This window comes from Macrobrachium nipponense, chromosome 2 (assembly GCF_015104395.2).
Source record: "Macrobrachium nipponense isolate FS-2020 chromosome 2, ASM1510439v2, whole genome shotgun sequence".
Taxonomy (NCBI): Eukaryota; Metazoa; Arthropoda; class Malacostraca; order Decapoda; family Palaemonidae; genus Macrobrachium; species Macrobrachium nipponense.
Genome location: NC_087201.1, coordinates 127,687,559 through 127,713,770, shown reverse-complemented (window position 1 = coordinate 127,713,770; position 26,212 = coordinate 127,687,559). Strand labels below are relative to the sequence as shown.

At 32.8% G+C, this 26,212-nt stretch overlaps 1 protein-coding gene across 9 annotated transcripts in view; it reads right to left on the bottom strand.

Annotated features, from left to right (window-relative positions):
- The window catches only part of LOC135220978 (RNA-binding protein Raly-like), a 703,239-nt gene that overhangs the window by 117,328 nt on the left and 559,699 nt on the right, over positions 1-26,212 (bottom strand). For all 9 annotated transcript variants that reach the window (XM_064258665.1, XM_064258664.1, XM_064258669.1 and 6 more), the window contains one exon: positions 2,611-2,689. In XM_064258665.1, coding sequence (XP_064114735.1) covers positions 2,611-2,689 — 79 coding nt within the window. The remainder of the gene's footprint in view (positions 1-2,610; positions 2,690-26,212) is intronic.

Sequence of the window (26,212 nt, the reverse complement as noted above, 5' to 3'; positions counted from 1 at the left end):
TAAATAAATAAATCTTGTGGCAAATAGTAAATTTTAAAATACCTAAATAATTCCGCTCAGTTCAGCGGTTATTTAATACCAACATTAATTTCATTATCAACATGACCGCTCAATTGTCTCAAGATATAACTAATGTGCAGTCATGTACTTAAGTGTCTCCAATAACGACCAAAAGACATTGTGCAATCCGGCTACATGGCAAAAGTACCCTGAGTTAGATATTTACGTAATTTGAAACAAGGCTAAAACAGAAAGCAAAACAATGGGCAGAGTCCCGTAAACGAGGGTAAGTAAAATATTTACTTTAAAAATATGTGGAAGGATGAGTAACTAAAATGAAATAAGTTTGTAGTCGGTAATTAAAGATAACCAATAAACACACATATACTACAGAATAATTTTAGATATCATGTTGCCCCCTCTTTACGTTAGAGAAAAATCAGGGAAATAATAAAGCACACTGCGAAGGGAAAAGGCAAAGGTCGTTCACTCAACGTCCAGGGGTCAGAAAGAGTCAAGTGACCGGGAACCTTCCAATCAAGGGAATAAAACAATAAATGCAAAAGGATGAAATGTGTAAACTGTCAGGTCGAGACGATAAGAGGATTTAGTCTTTCGCCATCCCATTAGTTCTTTTATGCAATGGTCTGGCGCAATGGGCCACTCTTTTTTGCCAAGCAAAGCGAAACTGACTTGAAGATCCCAAAGATCTATCGGAGATTCCTTCGACAACAAGCTCGGTTGATATCTGGCGAATTAGATCAATCTGACGCGCTCTGCGATACTAGCTTATTGCAAGGATAATTGCGTATGAATATATGATAATTATGCAACACTGAGATTTCCCTTGCTATCATCACAGTATACCTCAAATTACAAAGAAAGCATATCAGTTCAAGCAGTTTTCAGATAGAATACGAGCGAAGTGGTTTTCTTACTTTGTCTTATGAAATTTGACATCGCATACGTTTTGTATTAGGAAATGACGGTAAAATAAGGGTTAAGGATCTAGTAAAATATCTAGTTGAAATTTAAAATTTTACCTTTTGTTCTAAATAATTTCTAAAGAAAGGGAAGAATCTACCACTTCTTACAAGCAAACATGGCTTTGAACCAAAACCTGAAATATGCAGCCTCTTATGTTATTTCATAACATTAACAATACATATAAAGAGAAACGAATAAAAACATACCTACCATGTATCAAGTTAAGGGGAACAATAACATTATTTTCATCGTAAACTACACTCTAAAGTCGGCACAGACATGATATGAAACCCTTGAATCCATTTGCAAGGGTTTCAATAAGCACAAATGTGAAGATAGCTATGTGGTATTTACAAAGACCTAAGTGAATCTTAATGAACTTTCAGAGAAGCGTGGAGGCAAATAATGATATATTTGGCATGCAGTTTGTAACTTATATTGATATAATGGGGCTAAAGAACAATAACAGTTGTAAATCAAAAACCATAATAGCGATATTTAAAGATAATAAAACATTGACCATCATTCAAAATAGAACCCAAAAAACACAAATACATTTCTTCGAATACTGTTAGTGTACAATGAAACTTATATGTATAACTCATCTTAATTTTATCTAGGGTGATAGAGGTAACTTGTCTTGTCTAAAGTTATATCAAATAACAGGCACAGGGTTTTCACGCTACTCTTGCGTAGTTATTTCTATCTAAAAGAGTCCCAGTTGAAATCAAAGCAGGCATCGTTGATTGGTCCTTTGTGAAACCTTAGACATAACCAACATCTTTAAATATCAAGAAATCTGAGTCTGACATTAACCTAAACTATTCATGAACCAGTTAACGTTGAAATTTAGTCGTCTCGCTCAGGATGATATACGGAGACCTGTGTTATGTTTCAACCTTGCAATGATATATAATTGATACTATCCTTACTTATATCATAATATACAATGTTAAACACATTTTAAAAATATAGGAAATAAACCCTTAAACTAAAACCTTGTTTACCTAATGTTGGACGCTATTCCCATAAATTCAACCTAAATTAACCTAAAACAGCTGTTGATTTTATGTCTTTTTGGAGATGTGGAAAAACCTTGCAATAATGTAAAAGATTAGGTCTAAGTGAATAGTTTCATTATGGAGTACGAAAGTATGACGGTTTTAGAATTATGTGATGAACTGTATTCTGAAAAATAAGAAATGTAATGAATTACAAACAGTGAGGAACATATTAGTAAAAGAACGTATTAGTAGAGGCAATGCACATGAAAAAAAAAAATAGAAAAAATGATACATCTTTGAGACATATAACAAACAAAATCCTGAACAAAAAGAGAAGAGGAAGAACAGGAGAACAAGGACAAAGAAAGATGCACAAACAAAGGATTTGTTCCTTCGGGAAATAAAATTTGAAAAGCATCTTGCAAAAGATTATAACAATAAAAAAAGTTATTATGAAAATCTATAAATATTCATATGAGGATAAAAGGTTTATATAAAAGTGATAATTGAGCGTGTAAAATTCACTTTTGGAAGCTCAGAGGCAAAATGAAGTGAAGGGATTCTCTCTAATTATTCAAAAATGAAAAGAAAAATCAAAAGCCACAAAATAGAAACTCACCAATCGGCCCCACTCTTTGCAACATTAGGCCTCTTCCGGCCTATCTGGTGAGGTTTGGGTTCCGCCACCAAGTTGACATCTGCAACAAACGCCAACACGGCATGTCAACAAACACACTAGAAAAAACACGACAACAAACAAAAACAACTATATGCTCCGCGGCTGCGCCGGGGCACCTCAAAACTGGACCAGGATGAAACGAGTATTCTCAGTCTCTTTTCTTTTGGAAATCAGGTTTGAAAATGGTCTCTAGTTATATTTGAAATACAGTAGGTGAAAACTTCTAGTTCATTTTTAAATAGAGTAAAGGTGAAAATATCTAGTATGATTTAAATACTGTAAGGTGAAAATTTCTAGTAGATTTTAAATATAGCAGGTATAAAATCTCTAATACATTTAATTAAATATGGATGATAGAAAATATCTATACTTGTTTTAGATATATAAGGTAGAAAATATCTAGATATTTTATATCTAAGCAATCAAAGATTATAAGACATATTTGAAAAAATTTGGTTTATCATTGTTACTAGAAAAAAATTCCGGTCTGCTACTAGTCGGGTTAGTCACTAATTAATACAATACATATCATGCAGTGTTACGGAGCTAAGAAAAATACATTAGGTTGGGAGTGACGGTGGATGCAGCTGTAGTTTTCTTGAGCTGAAATACAATGTTGTATAAGGATGATGATGATGACGACGACGATGATAGTGAAGATGAGATATGAGGGTGAATGTCGTTTTCTGTACTGTTGTCAAGAAGTGAGTAAATTCCACACCAAAGAAATAGAACATATAATAGAAGCATACATACTTATTAGGTGTGTAGACAGATAGACTGAAAAAGAGGCCGAATGTCTTCTCAAGTTCTAGATTCGTGGATTTCATTTGACTTCATTCAGCAAGAAATACAGAACACAGAGAGAGAGAGAGAGAGAGAGAGAGAGAGAGAGAGAGAGAGAGAGAGAGAGAGAGAGCCCAAACTGCAAGCATCATATCGCTGATGAAAGGTATTTGATCAATATCCCAGGACCTCTAACTATGTGTATACATTAAACTAATGTTTACAACATTGTTGGAAAGTTTATCGGGGCCACGCTTCGGCCGCTATAGCTTCCATGGACATTCGGCTTGGGGCTGCGCTCAACCATTTTCCCCTCCGTTCGAGTCGAACATTTTTATAACAATTTCCATATCCATGCAATAAAAATTCTTTTCTTGGCTCGTTTTAACCAACCTTTTTTTTTTTCATTATTGCAAGAGTGATGGGAGCTACGAAATAAAAGCGTGCATTTCATATTTTTTGGTTGTCAACAAAGATTGTAATTATTTTCTAATAATGTTTTCTCTTGTCATGAAACTATTGATAATTGCGACGGGAAAAAATAATAGTTGACTTTTCAGTTTTTATTCAAGTTCATTTTTAATTATTCATGGCCTTACTCCTGTCATTCAGCGAAGACAAGACCTTGAAAAAAAGGAAAAACGCCATACAAAATTCTTTTAACTACAAATATTGTAGAGACAACTTTATTCCTTAAACAAAGCACTGAATTAATTGCAATCATCCATAGAATCTATGATATGACTAATCGTTTAACAGAAAAGGAACGACGTTGTGCGATTAAAAAAAGATTGTTTTGAAACGCTATAGAAACAAAAATAATTTACCATTACAAAAAAGAACAGGCGAAGCACGTTTCCTATAAAAATGCAGTCCCGTTAGAATATTATCCTAAGCAACGGAAATCTATGAAATACAATGAAATAATTCTATGATCTTTTTCATTTGTAAGGTGCCTGTCATCATGATATATCGATGATATTGGTGTTGTGTGTTTGTGTACGTATGTGTATGTATATGTATATATATACAATATTAAAATGTGTGCGTGTGAGTACTTATAACAAGACATATATATTATCAACTGGTAAACAAGTGGAGATGATAAGTACTCCCTATATCTGATATTTGTAGTAGCGCTATTTTCTTGTTACATAATAAAAGATTTTGACGAATAGAAGAAAGGAAAACCAAAGAAAAGACGAACTTACAAAAGGTAAAAATTTAACTGAAAATTAGTAAACAAAATCTTTGTTCTACTGTATTCCTTATGATTCATTTCTAAACTCATTCAAGATGACATATATTTAGGTCTGATATTATCCTATAGAGTGAGCTACGTAACTACAACCTTTGGTACTTAAAATCTTGCAATTTGAATCTGCTCTGTATTATGTTACTGAAAATAACTTTTCATCTTTTCTAAGATTCTCTGCAGGTGTTCTTGATTTACTTAAAAAAATAAAACATTATTATTCTTGCATTCGGCCGTAATGATACAAAATCTTCCTCAAAAACGAAATATTCCAGTACACAATGCACTCATGCAACCCTCTAAAATAAGAACAAATATTCAAATATATGATTTAAATCTTTGCATTTCATCGACGTTTCGTTAGTAATATTGCTGAAAAGAGCATAAAGTGATCCTAAGCTCACAAGAATTGCCCATATTGCGGTATGCTATAAAAAAAGTATAATTTCAACAGTATCACTGTCAATAATATATATATATATATATATATATATATATATATATATATATATATAATTTTCACCAGCATGTGTAACAAAAAAAGAAACACAAATAGCTGTCATTAACTTTTCCCAGAAATGCTGCGGAACACAATTAATTTTCTCTAACCTATAAGAAATGGCTACGTTATTTATAGCCAATAACCCATTGCCATATTAGCCTTATTTAAGCGTTGTCGAATAATTATTTTAATAATCAAACATTTCAGATTTATGTAAAACATTACCTTCATTATTTCAGCCATCAATCGATTATTTTTCACACAAACCGAATCTCTGAGAGCGAGAATAATTTTTGCACTGCGCGCGTACCTAAATTAGATATAGGTACTTTGGAAAATAAAAACTTCGGTACGTTATTCAAAAGTGATTTATTATACATATTTTATAAGAAAAAATAATTACGTCTCTTGACCGATACTCGCTACTAGATCAGTGATGCGGAATTCTGCAGTCATCATTAGGACCTTTTAGTAAGTAACACACACACACACACACACACACGCACACACACGCACACATATATATATATATATATATATATATATATATATATATATATATATATATATAGATATATATATATATATAGGCCAAACTGCTGTGGCCCGATGTGAGTGAAAAGAATAATTGATTGTAACACGTTATAATCAAGGAAGAAAGAAAAGGAAGAGAAAAAACTTATAACAGAAGCACAAATGAATGTTGTTTGTTTGTATGGTGTTTTTACGTTGCATGGAACCAGTGGCTATTCAGCAACGGGACCAACGGCTTTATGTGACTTCCGAACCACGTCGAGAGTGAACTTCTATCACCAGAAATACAAATCTCTCACTCCTCAATGGAATGCCGAAGAATCGAACTAGCGTCCACCGAGGTGGGACGCCAACACCATACCAACCACGCCACTGAGGCGCTTCAAATGAATGTTGGTTTCAAGGAAATACTATTGGAATAGGGACATAAACGTGAGAGGGAGAATCATATGCTTCGTTTTTATTTCCGCGCAATCAGCGGTGACAAACAAAAGAATAAACAGTATTCGGTTGGGCTTACCATATTAAGCATCTAAACCAGAACAGAGGCAATCCAACGTGTGTGATTCATAAAGAGACAATCTTGTTGAAAGAAGGGTGAAGAACTGTCAATACTATACATAAAAATCGTACACCAAATGGCAATATATTTTCGGAAAATAGTGGTAAAATCCACTTCTACCACAATCATGCAATCCGAAAAACGAATATACATAAATAATGAAAAACTATTATTAATATTATTTATATGCATTTCTCGTGTTAAAATGAATTGATAACAATGCGTCCATTCAGCCTGTGTAATGATCATTAAACGTTGCATGGAACACGTTTTTATAAATCCGTATTAATAACAGAAAGGGTAACTTTGCTTCATCAGCAAGAAATCTGTTACACCTGTATTTTACCGACACAAAAATTAATGAACATCCAATCATAACTGTTAGAGTATTTGACTATCTAAAAGACCTCTCAATTTCATCATCCATTTACAACAGATTCTAAAGAATAAATTCGAAATCTGTAACTTGATTTTGCCAGGCAAGAGCTGGATAAATATTGACTTTATAATTGCTATTATAATTTTCATCAATACTATATTACATTTACGGTTCTTTCTATCTTCACGTCCATGTTAAACGTATCCGACTGAATTGCGAATCTTTCTGAGTTTTCTTACATTTTGAATTCCACATTGGATAAATTCTGACAAAGATTAAACTTGCTTTCATAAATTTTCTAGCTTTCTAAGACAAAAATATTACATCTTTCTTAGCTTTATGTTATCCATACGGACTTTACATAAGTTATTCAAATTAGCCAACGAGTCACATACGAACTCAGATTACTTTTAAAGAATATACCAGTTTCTCCAACACATCCAAGTTAATAATGCAGCTGTCAGTAAACACAAGACAGAAATCAGTCCCAGTCTCAAATAACTACTCAAGATGCTCTGTGATGTCACAGCCTTGCTAAATTATGCTTCTCATAGGTTACTCAAGTTATTTCTCTTAGTAACGCTACGTGACAAAAACTCGTAGGTTTTCAGAACGGTGGTTAATTTACTTGCGGTTTATTCACTTCTGTTCTGACATCATGTGTCGGCCGTCAATTCAACCTGAACAATCTTCTTCCTATACATTCTTATTCAAAACCATGAAACCTTCCTTTTGGTAATAGCCTCTCCTTACATTTAACTGATATCTACTTCAGTTTCGATTTTTTTTTATTTTTGTTCATATTAACAGCACGCTCATTAACACTAATTTGATATTTATGCCTTACATTTACTCTGTTTACACAGACACATCAGCATGAGTTCTACACTTATTTCAAAATTCAAATTGACGTCATTCGTATGCATCCTATCCCCTTGATTTACATTATCACCTCCATTTCGTCATCTCTAAAAAATCATTTGCTATATTTTCCAGAAGAGGTCGTAAAATCCAACAATCAATTATTATTCATTTTACCGAGAAATTTACTAACACGTATTTCAATCAGCGCTGGTCTTTTTTTCTCCATGAAATATTAAAACTTGACAATTATATAAATCCTTTTGTCAGATACCAAATCCCACCAATTAATTTATCAATTTTCGCAATTAGTCTTTCCGGAGAACTTTAGCTTTCATGTGATAAATGAGCTGACTACCTGTTGATCGGATTTTTTCCGGCTGCGATATTCATTTCCATAACATTGTCCTCAACTGTCAAGCCGGTTTCCAAAACACAAATTCAAAGGCAACGTAAAAAACATGACAGAAGTGAACTTGCTTAGTTATAGTCACTGGAACTCGCCTATCCCTCATCAACAGGAAGATATAAGCTTGCATATGAACAGTTAAGAGCGAGAATATATTCTATCTTTAGTGATGTAAAACACACAAATATATAGGACTGGTTACTTTCCATCCATTATTGTTCCGCCCAACGCCCCGTCAATGTGCTTCGACATAACGAGGAAAGTTTTTGTAATATATCATAAACTTTCATCAACAACAACTAGGCACTCAAGAGAGTTTCACAGCAATTCGTTTAATCTAAATTCTTTATAGTATCATTGTTTTATTAATTTGTTTTGCTTCATTCAGTTAATACTATGTTAACGTTTTACACTGCATTCCTCATACGTAACATAAACATAAAACTCTTCGCATGAAGAAGTCATTATTGAAGATGATTAATTATCGTTGTTAAGCCTTCTTTGACCTGAAATAATTTGCCGGATCTGAGAGAGAGAGAGAGAGAGAGAGAGAGAGAGAGAGAGAGAGAGAGAGAGAGAGAGCAAGTTACTTCTTGTATATTTTTTGCTGCTGAATTTTTCGCTTACTGTCCTGTATTTAAAATGTTTCGCATCGAGAGAGAGAGAGAGAGAGAGAGAGAGAGAGAGAGAGAGAGAGAGAAACCTGAGTTGACAAGGAGGTCTTGAGATCTGCTGGATATATTTTTAATACTAACACAACTCCAAACTAGAGGTGGATCAATGGGGAGACGATGAATGCGAACATTCTGATATTTGTACCGCACTTCTTCATCTTCGAAATTTTCTTCGATGTACCAAACATCATGGCCCAAGGTTTTTAAGAAACAAGGTGACGTCATAAGACACCTCCTTCATTTTATTAAAAACAAGGGGGAAGTATACGGAGATTAAGATATAACAACGTACCCTGATGAACTGAGAAGAAAAAGATTTTTGATACATACAAATGCAACGCAAATCCCCAAAGGACACTGGAGACGAATACATCCGAATTTTGAAACACACGAGTCATATCATTGTGAGAATCCAAAAATGGTTTTGATTTAAATATGCGTAATGCAGCAATAACATTCAAAAGCAAATAATAATTTCGAAATTTTACATCGTCTGCAGTCGATATGGCTTAAGTTACTTCTGATGTCAACATCATTATAAGTTTCCAAAGACATATTGGACGATAAATAAAACTGCTGAGTAGTACTAATTAACCACAGAATATATGAATTAATCAAGACAACGAGAATTTTTCTGCCTCTAAAATAACATCATTCATAATCTTCGTTGCTAATCATATCAGGTCAAATGAGTTGTTCCGAATGCTAATTTCAATGCATTTTATTAAAATTTTGCAGACCGCGTAAAATGACAATCATGACGGAAGATTGATTAAAATCGACGATATGACTCGTTCTTGATGTCAAGCATGAAGATAACCCTTGCATTACGCACAGAGGAATACTGTCTTTTCTTGAAACAAATAATATAAAAGCACTTCCTTTTCCTACTCACTGGGTGAAAAGAAATAAATAAAGGGCACAGATCTGGAGACTATAGCCTCGAAACTTTCTGTTTGTCTTCATATGATGAAAGAAAAAAAAAACAAAAACTCATGGTCTGGTGTGATAAACCTAGAGGCGTCTTTTCCGTCTACGTATACAGACCAAAAGAAGAGCTCTGTCAATATAAAAAACGATGAGTTTCCTCCCCGTCCATGTCTGTCCAGCTAGCAAAGGCAAACTCAGGTCCCCAGCCATAAGCGAATGTGTTTCTTTTAACCAAGGGGCGAGGGTCAATATATTTCCATAAGGGTAGGCATCATCATCATTTGGTGGGGACGTAAAATTAATTTATCGGCCTCACGGAAACCTCTCGTCCAACCCCCAAACCCCTGTCCCCTTACCCCAGCCCCGCCAGAAATTTCATACTGGGGGAAAATGTGTGCATGAGGCCGGATTAATTTAAGGCTGAGTAGGAAGAACAATGCATTTTTTGTTTGTTTACTTTTAACCAAAAATGAATTTACCCTTGGGGTGTTTTACACGAGATTCAGATTTCCGTGAGGCCTCAGTGAAATGCTGTACATTTGAAACCTGCCACGTATAATTCTATTCCCTGACTATGAAAAACTCTACAATAACAGTCACTTCAATAATTACACTTCGAGTCAAAAACCTGTTAAAAAAGGATTACATAAACAATTATAGTGCGTTTGTCTGCAAACATCGTTATCAGAAAACTCATCTATATTTACCCGCTATAATTTTGGAAACTGTCCTTATAAGTATAGCATAATGACTGAATGACGAAGGAGCATAAATAATAAGAAATACGCGCAGAATGTAGTGCAGGGTTAAAGTAACAACATGACCGCTTTTTCTCGCCCCAAATAAGTTTAAAACTATGATGACACAAGTTCTTTCAGTAACGCCAGCCTTATCTAGTTTACAGGACGTTGCCAGCAAAATCTGCCACCTCTTTATTATCTAAAACACATCTGCGGCGAATTTACGATGATCTCGGTATTTTTCATATCTGCTGAAGAATACTTTAAAAACACTCCATTTTACAGGAGAATGTTCAGTAATTCTTCGTCCTTTTTAAACATATACTGAGGTTGGTACTTCCTTACAACTGCAGAATTTAAAATTACTGAAAGTTAAAAATTTGCGTGACGCAATCAGAGATGAATAAAGAGAAATGCAAAAAAAAAAAATAAATAAATAAATAAATAAAAAATTAAATAAATATATGGTTAGTTTTCATTTTGATAGATTATATATGAGCATAAATTTTAACACAAATATAATTTTCTAGAAATTCTAGCATCTGGAAAAGAAATAATGCATTCTCATTCAACATCACTATCTCCACAAAAAAATGCATAATTCAAGAAAACAAATAATATATATATATATATATATATATATATATATATATATACTACTATATATATGTATATATAATATATATATATATATATATATATATATATATATATATATATGATATATTATATATGTGTATATATATATATATATATATACACATACAAACATACATACTTACATTAAAATATAACTAAGCTGGTATTCATAAAATACTGATGATTAGTTGAAACAATGGAATCAGGAACTATAAAAAATTTCAAAATAATAATTTTCTCATAGAAATACATTTTCAACCATGGTTTTACTGTCAAAATACATTAGTGGCTGCATTTCTAAACCATTGCCAATTAGTGTTATGCTCAGATTGCTTCACCTTTCCTCTCCTTTAATATATTGTTATGAGATACCGTTGATCGAATTATCTCAAAACTCACAAATGCTGAAACATAATTAAAGTGAAAAAAATACTTAACAAGACTCTCCTAGGCTACTGAATACTCTAAAATTACACCATCACTAACGAATTCATTGCCGTATTTTTTTACAGGATCCTTATTAGTACTTGTTCAATAAGGGTGACTCTTCAAATCTTTAATGCTAAAGAAAATATTTTGTAATTATAAATAAATTTTAACAATGTTAACGCTGTCAAAAGATTCAGTTTTTTGCTTCCATTTTAATTCAGTATCAAAATTTTACAATTAGTAAATCCTTCATATCCTTTAATTTCAATATATATCTTTTTTTATGTATTTATCGATCTAGCGACGTAAATATACCAGGTGCGCACAGATAGCTATTCGATCAGAAAATTCTAGGGCTTTTAATAATCTTAGTAGCGATTTAGTTCAGCTTATATAATCGTTAAAAGACATCTTATCTGAGCTATGTGGGAAAAGTAATGTCACGAGCAACATTAGAAATAAACATGCGTGGTACTAAAATCAGAATCCATTCCATAAATTTCATAATACTGCCGAGTCATCTTTCATCTTTTCTGATGTAACTCGCACTCATCCTCACTGTAAGAACACGTGAAAAACATTTTGTAGATACGCAAAAACCATCTTGAAGCTATTTGACTCGTTAATCATAAGTAAAGTTCTCCTGTAAATATTGCAAATCTATCAACATCTACACATAAGGAGTATGAGCTTTAAATCGTAAGGAGCTACATTCCCAAAGGAAGAGAGCAAGATATTAAAAACATTTTAAATTGTTCTCTTTACTCTTTTATTACATATGAGTGTTGTGAGCCTTAGGGGTCGCAAATATTTAAATCTTTAGCTTCTGCTAGAAAAACCTGGTTCTACGAATGAAGGAAAAAACAAAAAAACTCCCTTTTACACAAAAATTATGATCCTTGCGTGTAACCGTTCGCATGCATGCTAAGGTAGCAGACCTCTAAGCTGATCCGCATTCAGTGATTCATATAAAAAACAATCAAGAATTAATCCTACAAAAGCGATTATTTTAGATTTCATGCTATTTTGCAGACATATTCTGTCCGTCCAATACCCAAACGAGTGATGAATTTACTGGTCTCTGTTAGCGCCAGTTATTTTTTAATATATCGCCTAAAGCGCAATGCCCCACTGTTTCTCTTTCACACACACACACACACACACCACACACACACACACACACACATATATATAATAAAATAATAATATATATATATTTCTTATATATAATATAGATATGTATGTATATCCTATATATTAATATATATATCTTATATATTAATATATATATATATATTATATGTATAGAAATATATATATATATATAGATATATTATATATATATATATATATATATATATATATATATATAGAGAGAGAGAGAGAGAGAGAGAGAGAGAGAGAGAGAGAGAGAGAGAGAGAGAGAGAGAGAGAGAGAGAGAGCACAATATATACATCAAAATTAACTGCAACACTGTACGTGGCCACAGACCGCCAAAAAAACGAATCAAAATAAAAGTATTTAATTCTAATTAAAAGAAAGGCAATAGGCAAGAAATGTTGGTCGTTTGGAACATGTCGCCACCCAGTCTCCTTTCAGAGCTATTAGAGATTTTTCAAGCCTAAGGGACGCTAGCCTTTTTGGTCTTTTCCCAGACGTCACTTCAAAGTACCAGTCAGTCTTGTATGCCGGCGAGAAAATTTAATTTGGTTGGCGGCTCTTTTTATAAAACCTATTTTTTATTTGTCAACATCATTCATACATACAAACACATGTATCTATCTATATATGTGTATATATATATATATATATATATATATATATTATATATATATATGTGTGTGTGTGTGTATGTGTAAAAATAAAATATATATATATATATATATATATATATATATATATATATATATATATATATAAATACATGTGTATGTACGTAAGATGTTGACCAATAAAAAATAGTTTTTAACAAAATGAGCCGCCAACCAAATAAATTTATACATACATACTACATACATACATATATATATATATATATATATATATATATGATATATATATATATATACATTTATGTATATATATATATACACAATAAACGTTAGTTTATATCGAACCCCTATGGACCGTCGCGTAGTCAGCATTTTGTCATTAACGTTGTTCTTAAAAAAAGAACTCTTAGAAAGTGTGAATATCTTCCTAGTTTGACCACAGGATGGAATACAGGTGACACACTACTGAACCGCATTATTATTCAAATCTATTTTAGAATGTTGGTAACAGCCAACGTATGCCTAAAAATATTGTATTTACTGCAATGTTTGTTATATAGAAAAAAATAATGTTTTCAGTTATGACCTTTTTTGAACAATCTTGTAACTTAATACATAAATTTACATGACTTACAGAATTCAAATCAAGGGATTCCTCAGTATATCAATATATTAATGCACTCTTATCACATGGAATTGTATAATTTCTTTATAGTATACAATTTTTAACTGTTACAGGGATATACCAAATGATTCATTATAAGACATTTTTCACTACATAGAATTTGCTACATACCCTGAATTTTTTTTATCTATATATTCATATATTCAATTTGTGACTTGATTTTAAATCTTTGTTTGTTGTAAATTATATATATATATATATATATATATATATATATATATATATATATATATATATATATGTGTGTGTATGTGTGTATTACATTTATTTCAGATAAGATTGCTATTTACAAAACTATGATCAATGTTAAGAGGAACCATCTTGTTTCTTTATCACACTGCAGTTCTAATTGCCTAGGTTGTAAGACCCAGAAGTAAAGTGAACGTTGTAACTAGCAATTGTAATGCAATCACTTTGCACATCATACCAACATTCCAACATATATCAACCAGATTACATGAGCAATTCTATTATTCAACGACCGAAAGGTCAAAAGTCGCAAGTAAAAGTGTCTTCATTAGTTTCTTGATTTATGTTTCCTAATTCTGCTTTTTTTTTCTTTTTTTTATTCTTTTTGAATATCTGCTTCGCCTGTCTTATTCTTCACCTAAAACTTTATTTCTCCAAATGTTTGACGGTGACTATATACTGTTCCATGTTCTTTCAAATAACCCGTACCCTCATTTCGCCTGGATAACAGGCTGCGAGGAATTACCGTAATTTTTATTATCATTATTTTGGAGGGGCAAGAGTTCAGCACGCGAATATCGTAACTAATCCCTCTCCAGGCAATCCCGAGAGAAACCCGTACAATTATCCCACCCGCAAAATTCCCCTATAGTCTCTCCCTCGAATTTTCCTTTGTTAGGCAAATGGTAAGTGGAGGTATAGTGAGGGAGAGGGGCAGGGATTGAAGTCGCTCCCTGAATTCCCTAAATGGCCCGTAATAATTCATATGCAGTGTCCGCGACAGTGATGGAGAGAACGCGCCCGAATAATACATTCAAGCCGCCGGAATCACATGTGAGAAATGGCGGGAATATTTTACATTGTGTTGAACAATAATGAAGCCATAAAACATTTCCTAGAGGGAGGAGTGAGAAAAGTAGGGATGGGGCGGGAGGGAAGATAAATGTGAGAGAAAATGGGAAAGAAAGGATAAGGAGGATTTTCTTATATCAACTGCCTGGCTCAGGTGTTTCTGTGGGAAGGATCCCATACTCAAATCTTTCCAGTTCCTTTCTCATCTTCTTTTTATTGCCGCTCTGAGGGTCTTTAATTGAAATGGATGAAGTGCACCTATTCGGTTCTTTCCCGGCATAAAGATTTGGAAAATACCTAATAAATTAAAAACACAAAGGCTCTTTTACGAATTCATTCTACATAAAAATAAATATAAGATAAACTACTTGTAATGGTGGGAAGGTCACTTTATATATAAATTTTATTACTGGGTGACGTCTTCTTCCATAAAGCTCTATTGTAAATAAGGTACTCGAAAAAAAATACACTAGTATTACTGCACATTAAAACATCTACCTATATGCCTTGTGTTTAGTCAATGATCAATAATATTGCAAAACAGTATTGTCAAAAGCTAAAGTTGAAACGTTCCCCAAACTGGAGAGTGTGCCATCGCGATGTACATAACACTGCAGAGGGAAAAAAGCTGAATAACAAAACTGATAACGCTGGAAAAGTGGAATGTAAAGCCGATTTGACTCAATCCAAAAACGATGGCGTTAAACTGCTTCGGGTTAACACCGCAGCTTTCCAGTTGCAGCGAATGGTTAAGCACTCTTCAATATGGGCTAACGTGTTCCCGCCTCATTTATTTTCCTGTTTATATGCATTTATCGTTTACCCTTTTATTTATGGGTTAATTTAACGCGTTCGAACGTTGTTTATTTATGTAACTACATACATGTATCGCCTTTTCCATACTATTTAATTATTTGTTAAATTCGTGTTTGGTAAAATTGGAGCAAAATTCTTGATTGAAAAATCTGAAAGAGAAACATCGTTGTCTATAAATTTTGAAATTCATTCGCGAAGCTTTAGAAATATGATGATTACTATAATGAACTAGCGTAATTAAACTGTGATTTTGTTGCTGTCAATTTAGTATTACCATATTCTATAATAAAATGCAGTAGTAAAATAGAACACATAAATACGGAATTTACTACCTCCTAATCCCATGGAAATAAATTCCCGTAGATAAATTTCACTTTTAACCCTAAATGTATAAACTGCGTTTCATTAAATTGAAAAGTGGACATTTACGAGAAACGTAAAATTGTAATGCACGTTTAACCCCCTTTTTTTCGAATGAGTATGTCAGTCTTTGACAATTCAATTAGGCTGGATTTACGTAAGCATGGTAATGTCCAAATTCAATACAAGGGTATGAATTTGCTAAATACGTATTACACTAATTGGGAATATTCCAATGCAACGAGAATTACCTGGGCAACAGTTCTATTATGGGGAAATGCAAAATAGGCCATGAAACTGCCGTACCCATTCGACGTATGGAGTAGTTATGATTATAACTAACGGTAATGCGATCTTCATCATCGTTTATAACACGGCTGGTTTATCACTGATTTATGCATCACCAGTAATCGATTTGTAAAGTTTTTTCTCCCGTGGAAATCAGAGACAGATGTGTTAAGCTGGTTTACGATCTGACCGTATTTTTCTCCAAATTCACAAAATGCAACACCCATATTTTCAGTTTATTCATCTGGACATTTAAAAAAATTAGCCAATTTATTTAATATCAAATGTAGGCCTCGAGTCTCAAGCCACGAGATGATTACCACAAAAAAAAAAAAAAAAAAAAAAAAAAAAAAAAAAAACACACAGTTCCAAAGAACTTTCATTTGCTAAAAACTACCGTTAATGAATAGTGTTATTCCCAAAGGGGAATCTAAACGATGTAATGGTTGCATGTACAAGTAAAATCTATCTTCACATTTACATAACTGCAAGATCACAACTAACTAAGGAGTAAGTGTTTCACTCTGAGAAACTTGGCAAAATGACAATAGCTAATATTCCAATTAATAATATCCCAATTATAATATTTCCATTAATGGCTTTACATTTGTGTCAATCTGTTTAAAAGTGCATACACTATTTTCATTCTGACACTTATATCACAACAACTTCCAATTCGGTATTGAATTATTAATAAATAAATGAAAGGGCATCTTAAGCTGAAAATTATTATAGTTTTCTGAAGTATGTTGGACGAAAATAACCTCGAGGGATATGCGTGGTCAGCGTTATAATGTCGGCACAGAAATCGAAAAGGTAACACTAAGGTTACTGGCATCTCCGCAATACAGACCCACTTCGACATCCAATTTTTTATACACTCATATCTATTGATTCCTTTTCAGCCATTAATTACTATCGAGGAAAATAAAAACGCCATGAATCAACGTCTATCAATGACCTATTGCTAATTATACGGACTAATTAATTGATCATTTATTTGCAGTAAAAATGTGAACAAAGGGCTTTGGAGCTGCTGTAACTGATTTACTCTCCGACTGCGCAAAATGAATATGAATTCTTTCACATTATGTGAGACACGTTGGGCTCAAAGCTGAAAAGGGGTCAGTTTCCGAAGCCTTGGAATGACATTACTCTCAGCCATTATCAGATGGACAAACATACCAAACCTTTGAAGTACTGAAAATACTGGTTTTATGAAGCTAGTATCCGCTTGCTTATACTCCACTCTTGATACGCGTTGCCATTTCCTTATTTGTTTGACGTCATTTTAAAATTTTCTACTTAGTAATAAGCTTCTTCAAATTACATTTAACATGTAGTTTTTGGGAGGATGAGACAGCAAAGACAAATGAAGAAAAAAGGGAAACACTGCCCATACATGAGTTTGTATACCTTTGATGTTTAAACATACATAATACAGTTTCAGGTAATAACAGACAAAGCGTAATTATGATTATATATATAAATATATACATATACATACATAACTTACATACATATAATATATATATATAATTATATTATATATATAATATATATATAATATATATACTATAATTGTAAGGTTAATCTAATGTTTTAAAAAAAACTTTGGTTGTTTGCCTGCTCTCCGGTATTTTGAGGCGAGGTGTCGTTCGTCTCCTGGCATTTATTGCTATTATTATTATTGCTGTATAATTGACTGCTGGTATTATTCATTTCATTGGCTACTGCTGTTTAAAGTATTTATACTGCGAAAGTTATTGTTATGGTTTTGGAGCGAGTGTGGCTCCTGGTTGTTTGATTGTTATTGTAGATGAGTAAGTGTCTTACTCATATTATCATTATTATTATAATATGTGTCTAAGTATTTTCTACTGTTACTGCTGCGGTGAATTTTTATTTACAGATCTTGGTTATTATTTTTGGTGTTTTGCTGTGCTGTCTGAAACCTGTACTCATTTGTAGGATATCTGTAAATAATAAATTAGGTTAAGGTTCTTTCAGTATTTTATTTGGCTCGCTTCTCCTTGAGATTGTTGTAGTCTTTTTCAGTCCACTCCTATTCCCCAATGCTTAAGATCTAATAATCATAAAGAACCTGACGGGGTCACAGAAAAGGGGTTTGTAACAATATATATATATAATATATGTATATTATATACGCGCATACACGCACATATATATGCATATATATACAAACAATTTTACTTAGGAGGCGAAAATACTGCAGGCTAAAATTATAATCTAGCGAGGGCAAGAAAAATTGAGATAAGAAAAGACCTAGACTAATTTTTGAAATTCTGCCCGAGGTTAATTTCCATAAACTGTTTCGGAGTCATTTAATGCTGGGAACGGCTGTTTAGGCAGTTTATGTAATTATTTCAGGTGGAAGAAAGTTAGCAACGCCGCCACAAACAGGTTCTGCCACGGGGATTTATGCCTAAGAATTCGTCCTGCCCTAGGAAGGATTTAGTATGCTACGCGCCCGCTGGAACAAGTTCAAGGAAATCACAGGAATTTGGAGCTAGTTGACCTTTCCTTGGTGATTTGAAAGTTTTCCATATTTTACAATTAACTGAATGTGTTGCTTCTTTTGCTGTCTTATAACATGAGAGAGAGAGAAGAGAGAGGCGGAGAGGAGAGAGAGAGAGAGAGAGAGAGAGAGAGAGAGAGAGAGAGAGAATTTATAATGACGCATCTCGGGTCTGGAATCGATACCCCAATAATCAACTACTCTACAAACTTTTGGAGTAAGAAGAAAAATGTTTACACTTCAACCGTCCATCAACTTGAAGAATGTTTGGAGTGGATCGCAGTATACAATTAAGCGTAGTTAGACTGATGTATAAATACAGGAGACTTTTGTGTGTTAAATGTCTTCTACACGAAGAACATGAAATGAATTTGCTTTCATTATTTTGAATAAAAACCTCATTAGCACTACGTCGTTGGGCATTTGAGAATAACTCCTACATAGTACTTTTCAATATATATATATATACCTATATATATATATATATATATATATATATATATATATATATATATATATGAATATCACATCACCGTGATTCATATACATACATCGTGCTACATTATGTCCTTTTAATATCCATTCGCTCTACCTCGGAATTATATATTTTCATATATGTTAACCGAAGGGAAAATGTTTAGTTGAGTCCGCTGGACGCGGGTTCGAACCCACGAGAGGACGAAATTATAATCAACTAAAAATTCCCCTTCGGTAAACATAAATGAAAATATATTAATTCCGAGGTAGAACGAATTGGATTAAAGGACATTTGTTGTTCGATATATATATATATATATATATATATATATATATATATATATACATATATATATATATATATATATATAGATATATATAACACACACATATTTGTCTGTACGTATGAGTGTGTGTATGTATATATACATATACATATACACACACACACACACACACACACACACACACACACACACACACATATATATATATATATATATATATATATATGTGTGTGTGTGTGTGTGTGTCCTGTGTGTGTGTGTGTGTGTGTCTGTGTGTGTGTGGACAATCCATAAACAACTATGACAGGCTACTACTTTCTACTAAAAATAAATCCAGCCCGACGTCACCACTTTTTCTGCATTTGTTATCGTATTTTATTTACTTCACTGAATGTGAATGTTTTGTTGTATCCACCAAAAAAACTTACGGAAATGCCATCTTTAAAAAATTACACAAAGGTGATTTAATTCTTCATGGCTGTTATAAGCTCTCTTAATACTCAAAACAAGTACAAAGTTTTTATCCAGTGTGGCGTCATTCGATATCAAGTGCTATTTTCCGACATTAGCTTACGACCTTGTCATACGAACACTAGATCTTACGCGAAATAATTTTGATGTCTGGTATATACCTGTGCGCATTAAAATCATGGATAGTTACACAGATAGTCAACACGCATAAGTCACACACGGTCACCACCATTGGCCACTTGTTACATCAATGAGCAGAAATATGGTAAAAATGCTTGAAAACACCGTTTTACTTATCGCTTATTTTCATTCAGGTACAACAGAAATAAATAATTTCAGGGGATAAACTTCTTTTCAGTTCTAAAGGTCCTTCCACCATACCCAGACTGCACTGTTTGGCAGAGGCCGCAGCAGGAAGGCCTAATTGCCTGGATGAAGTCGATGGCCAACAGCAAGTCCCTAAAATCCTTTGTACTGTTTAACCATTTGGGTCCGTAGCCACCTGGATTCGGGGAAGCCCCAAAGGACACAAGTAAGTTGTAACTGTCTTTATTGAAAATGGGAAAAGACTCAAGAGAACTGAGCAACAGGTTCTCCGCTGTTCCTTAACAAATAATAGAGATTCATGAGGTGAACAATGGCGAAAATGAAACTAATCAAACGATCTTTTACGCCGTCTTATAACAATATTCCAACTTGTTTTTTTGGGAAAAGTTTGCGAATCTTATTTCACGGTTGAGGTGAACATTCCATTTATATAGGGAGATAAAGAATGAAGCCTAAGACCAGTAAAAGGACATTTCACGAGTCTACTAGATAGAAAATTGGAAAGACAAACAAACAACACATAAATATAAATAAAAAAAAACAATATCACATCACTTAATATCTACATAATTCCATATAAGTATGTTTCTCTTTTACAAAAAACATAAACATAAACCGACGGAACTCATACATTTATTATGAATATGGAAAAATGAAGAGGCTGCCACTTGTGTTATGGTATTCATTACTACGCTCCACTGGTACAAGGGCTTTTCCTCATATTGTGTATGATGTAATATTATGTGCCGCTAATCAGGAATATGAATACAAAATTGCAATATACTCCAATTTAACTGCAATACTAAAACATTTTACAACTATCGCATTAGGATAATTATAACGTTGTAATACGAGAGAGAAAAAACATAAATTGCATGATTATAGCATGAAATAAAGAACCACAAGGACACTAAAAATTGGTAGCGGTCTGTTTTAGAGCATCTCCATAAGTATTCACCAAAGAAGGATTTTTATTAAGGTCATCTGACAGCATCTAAGTATTTTTTATCAGATCCCCTATAGTACAACAGAAAGCAAAGTAATTTCATTCAAGCAAGTACCGTGAAAACTCAGAAAAAGCATACACACAGGCACAAACACACACGTGTATATTTATTTATATATAATATATAATATATAATAATATAATATATATATTATATATATAAATAAATATATATTTATTTTATTATATACTATATATATATAGATATATATATATATATTATATATTCTATATATTAAAATATATATATTTATATATAATTATTAATATCATATATATTTATATATATAGATATTATATATCTAATCATATATATATATATCTATATATAATATATATTATACATATTCCTTCATGATGAAATTAAGAGCAAAAAACCATTTACAATGTCAACAAACAAATATAATCGTCACTGTATCAATACTATATTTGTTTTTATGTTCAAATAGTTTTCTTTACAAGATTAATATATGAATCGCAATAACGGATTTTACATAATGAACAATGACTTTTTTTACTAGAATACAAAATCTATCATAGTACGTTAAATAACAGAATCATTAACGTTTTAAATCATATGTTTATACGGGTATCATTTCCTCCATCCTCTCTTTCCTCCCTCTTCTTTTCCTTTGTCTCATTTTCGGACCAGGACTTTACAAGGCCTATTTGTTTCCGCATTTCGAAAAGAATTACAAAGAACTAAGAATGATCTTTCTGATAAAAGGAAGCTGAGTATGAGTGACCGACACAGTTGTAAATTGGTTTCATTTGGTAATACAAAAACAGTATATACCTTGGCAATGCTTACGCTTCTTGAGATTAAACTTCTATCCTTTGAACACAGCTGGGACAAAGAACTTGGAGTTTCTTTTTGGATACCCAAGAACAAGTTTTATTGCCATTTAAATTAAATGTATTATAATCAAGCTTTACCAATCACTTCGAAAATATTTTTTATGCTAATTTAACGACAAAATTTTCACATGCAATCTTTGCCTTAAAATTCTATAGGTTTCATATGCGTTTATATATTTAAATGTCAAATGAACGTCTTCCATATGTAATGTAACTGTCGCTTTTCATCTTCAACGGTTGAATATTAAAAATAGTGAATATGAACACTAAAATTTAAATGGAAATTAGCTTCCAGCCAGTGATACTGTCCACTGAATTCTTGTACTTTCAATTGCAATTGATAAACCTCGGTTCAAGGAGAATACGATTTATGGTAATTTTTTTTCTTAGGTTTTGTGTTTGAACAAACTATCAATCTGAAAATTGAAGTCGATTCATCAGTTATTTCTGCCGTTAACATACATACAAAGATAGAGACAGTGAGATTTAACCACAAAACATTAACATCTAGAAACAATAAAACCCTGTATTTTACTGTGGGGAATTTCTGTTACCAAGTTACGTGCAGTTAACCTGTTATTAGCTAATGGAACTGCACAGCTGCGCATTTTTTGTCGCGACGCGCTCATATCGACAAAAAGTCCCAGTCAATAAACCTTTGGCAGAATTGCGTTGTTTTTTTCTTGGAAAAGAAAACAGTCTAACACGCTGTAGAAATTCCTTGACCCGATACGTTTCACCGTCAAATTGTACAGTTCTGTGGAACAACTGCACAAATCATGTTATTTATAGTGTGTACGTGATTTTATGGCACGCACATGTTCCTTATGTTATACCGTGAATATCACCGAAGAATATTTACAGTAGTCTATTACAAAGTACTATGGGAATATAGTGTGCGAATCCTTTATTTAGACACCACAACAGGAAAATGAGATGGGTTAGGATAAATACATTAAAAAAGATAAACGGTCGACTAAATGGCTGAGCAAATAGTAAAAATGTCAGAACAGAATATTCGGTTCTTATTTTATTTACGAATTCTTTAGACTGTTGCGAACCTTAAAAAAAATCGTCATAGTATTTTATAAATCGTGACCTTTCTTTGTCCAATGAAGAAGCGTAAGAAATATATTTTCACTCTCCCGATTTTTCAGAAGAAAATGACGTGAATATTGAAAATTAAGAGCTTCAGTATATCGATTATACTCATTAATGACTAACACGGATAACGTTATTCAAAAATCAATGTTTCTCATGAAGTCTAAAGTGAAGTGTTCAATTTTAGTTTTACGAAATAGTCTATAAAAACAATAAGTGACCTACATACGGACGAAATCACTAAGAATAAATGATTTTCGCAAATTCCGCAACACGAAATTTGTTGCGATATATCGGTTATCCAAAATGATTATACAACGATGGCAATTTCAAAAAGCTTTTGTACACTAGGCCGTAATTACTTGTTACACAGTCAGATACAATATAAGTCTTGGCAAAAGATTATAACCGACAATGGATTAATATAAAAAAATATTAATGGTAACATCCCTATTGGGAGACCTTTATGGTACATCGGTTTTAATGAGGAAGCGTGCAATATTTACAGCAAACTACAAAGGATACAAAAGGTTACCCTTTTGCTTCATGAAACCAATAATACCTTGTTAATCAATCATATTCCATCACTCAGAGATCAAGTGCGTAGCTTAGTACAGTGATGAATTCAGAGATCAAACAAATCTACACGTGCTACTGAGTAGTTTCGCCAAGGAATGGTAATATAAAATTACCACATGTGCAATTAACCTCACTTAATCTAAGAAGGTATAATGACAGCTTCGTAACATAATGGCACTACGAAGGTACTGAGAAAAATAATGTTACTTCGACATCGATTTTATCGGTAGCCCTAACGCAACATTTATCTCCATATTCCTAGTACCGACCACAAAAGTAATATTGCTGTGATTATGAATACACTTCCATTCTAAACATAGCGCAAGTTACACATTTATCAATGCGAGTACAAATATGGCCAAATTAATGCCTCCACTATTCACACCCAAAAAATGTTGTCTTGACAGGAGACCTAAAAAAGAAAGAAAGAAAGAAAAAGATGGTTAAGCTACTATAATCTGAAGAATAAAATACACTTTTAATCAATTTGGAGAGCGCTATAATTACTATATGAAACTAGTTACAAAAGCCTCATACAATCCATCTTCCAGAATTACGTCCTTGAAAATTTTTCAAAAATATATTGTAGCACTGAAACCCATTTTCTAGGAGTTGAATCAAATGACAGGTATCATAAACCAGAAGTGTTTAACGTTACCGAATTATCATTTTAGTTAAAAAGATGAAAATCTTACTTTACAAATATGTAACAATTTTACTGATAGCCATTTTAACTAGAGTAGGAAGGTATAAAAAGGATGCAAATCACGAATTTGTAAGGTATCAGAACTACACTAGCAATACATCAAGTTAAGACCTTGATATTTTGCTGTCGCTACATCTACCGCACAAAATACAGAATCTTCACTTTCTACATCATGATTTTAAAGCTACTTTGGGGAGTAATGAAATTTTTTTTAAGATAGCTACTCAGTTTTGAGAGTCAAACTCAAATTTATTCATTAATTTATTGTCCATTTTTCTGTTCCCATAACATCATTACTATTCAACTCACATTGGTAATCGATGCATCATATTCGTAGCACCGATTCTAACGTATTGATACAACTACAGTTGCCATGATTATTGTTAAGAATATCCAAAAATCCTTCTGCCATGGATATATTTCCAATATAATGACAACGAATGATAATAACTGCTCCCTGGCACTGAAGCCTATTGTACTGCGGAAGGAGTACTCTATCATGGATCCACCAAGTTCCACGTACATCATGAGCAGTTATGCTTCATAAAGCCATCCGTCTATTCATCATAATACATTGACAAACAAAGAGAAAATAAGATGTCTACTAATATAATTCCCGAAGTAGCAATATTCCCAGAAACTTCAAACATTTGGAAAGAGCCCCACTCGAATAAATCTTACTAAATTTGGACGCGACCATTTTATCATTGCTTTAATACTACATTGCGGTCAGATGCCATTGCTTTTGCATGTTATTTTCTTAATATTGGAACCCACAATAACCAGAAAGAATCGTCTGCCGTAGCAGCTAAAGCAATGAAGGTAAATTAGAAAATATATTTCACTCTACTATGATACATGAAGAACATCCAGTTACGTGACTTCCGAATTTCCGATGCCTCTTAATCCCTCTAAGACGCGAATCATAACGGATTTGGAAAAAACCTTACTAATGCCAGGCTTGAAAATGGAGACATTCTACAATTTCACGTCTAAACCACAGAACTAACTTCCACATGAGAATTAACACCATCAAGTCTTATCAGTTATCATGAAAAAGTAAATATCCGAGCAGTCAACTCCACATTCAGTCACATGGGCATCATATGGTTTATCGGGAAAATGTACATCAAGTTTATATACCTCATGTAAGCAATATAGTTTTTCAAATGGAAAAGCTGACATCACAACATTAGACCATTTTCAACATCTTTTCTTTAATGACGATGCCTAAAAAACGTGTTTATGACCAACGCTGGAAGAATTTCTAATCATTCGGCGCTAAGTGGCATCTTTTGCCTTATTAACTGAGCTACGACCAAAGAAAATAGCAAATAACACTATGCAGCTTTGATGGTGTGTAGTCTTTGATTCTGTCATTGAATAAATGAACCTCATGATGATAAAACGACGGAGTTGTCAATACCTTTAGTGTGACCTGCTCTTTCCATTTATGAAAAAAAAATGAAATCGGTAAAGAAAGAATAATTAATCTTAATTACCGAGATGTCTATGGCCAGACGAAGGC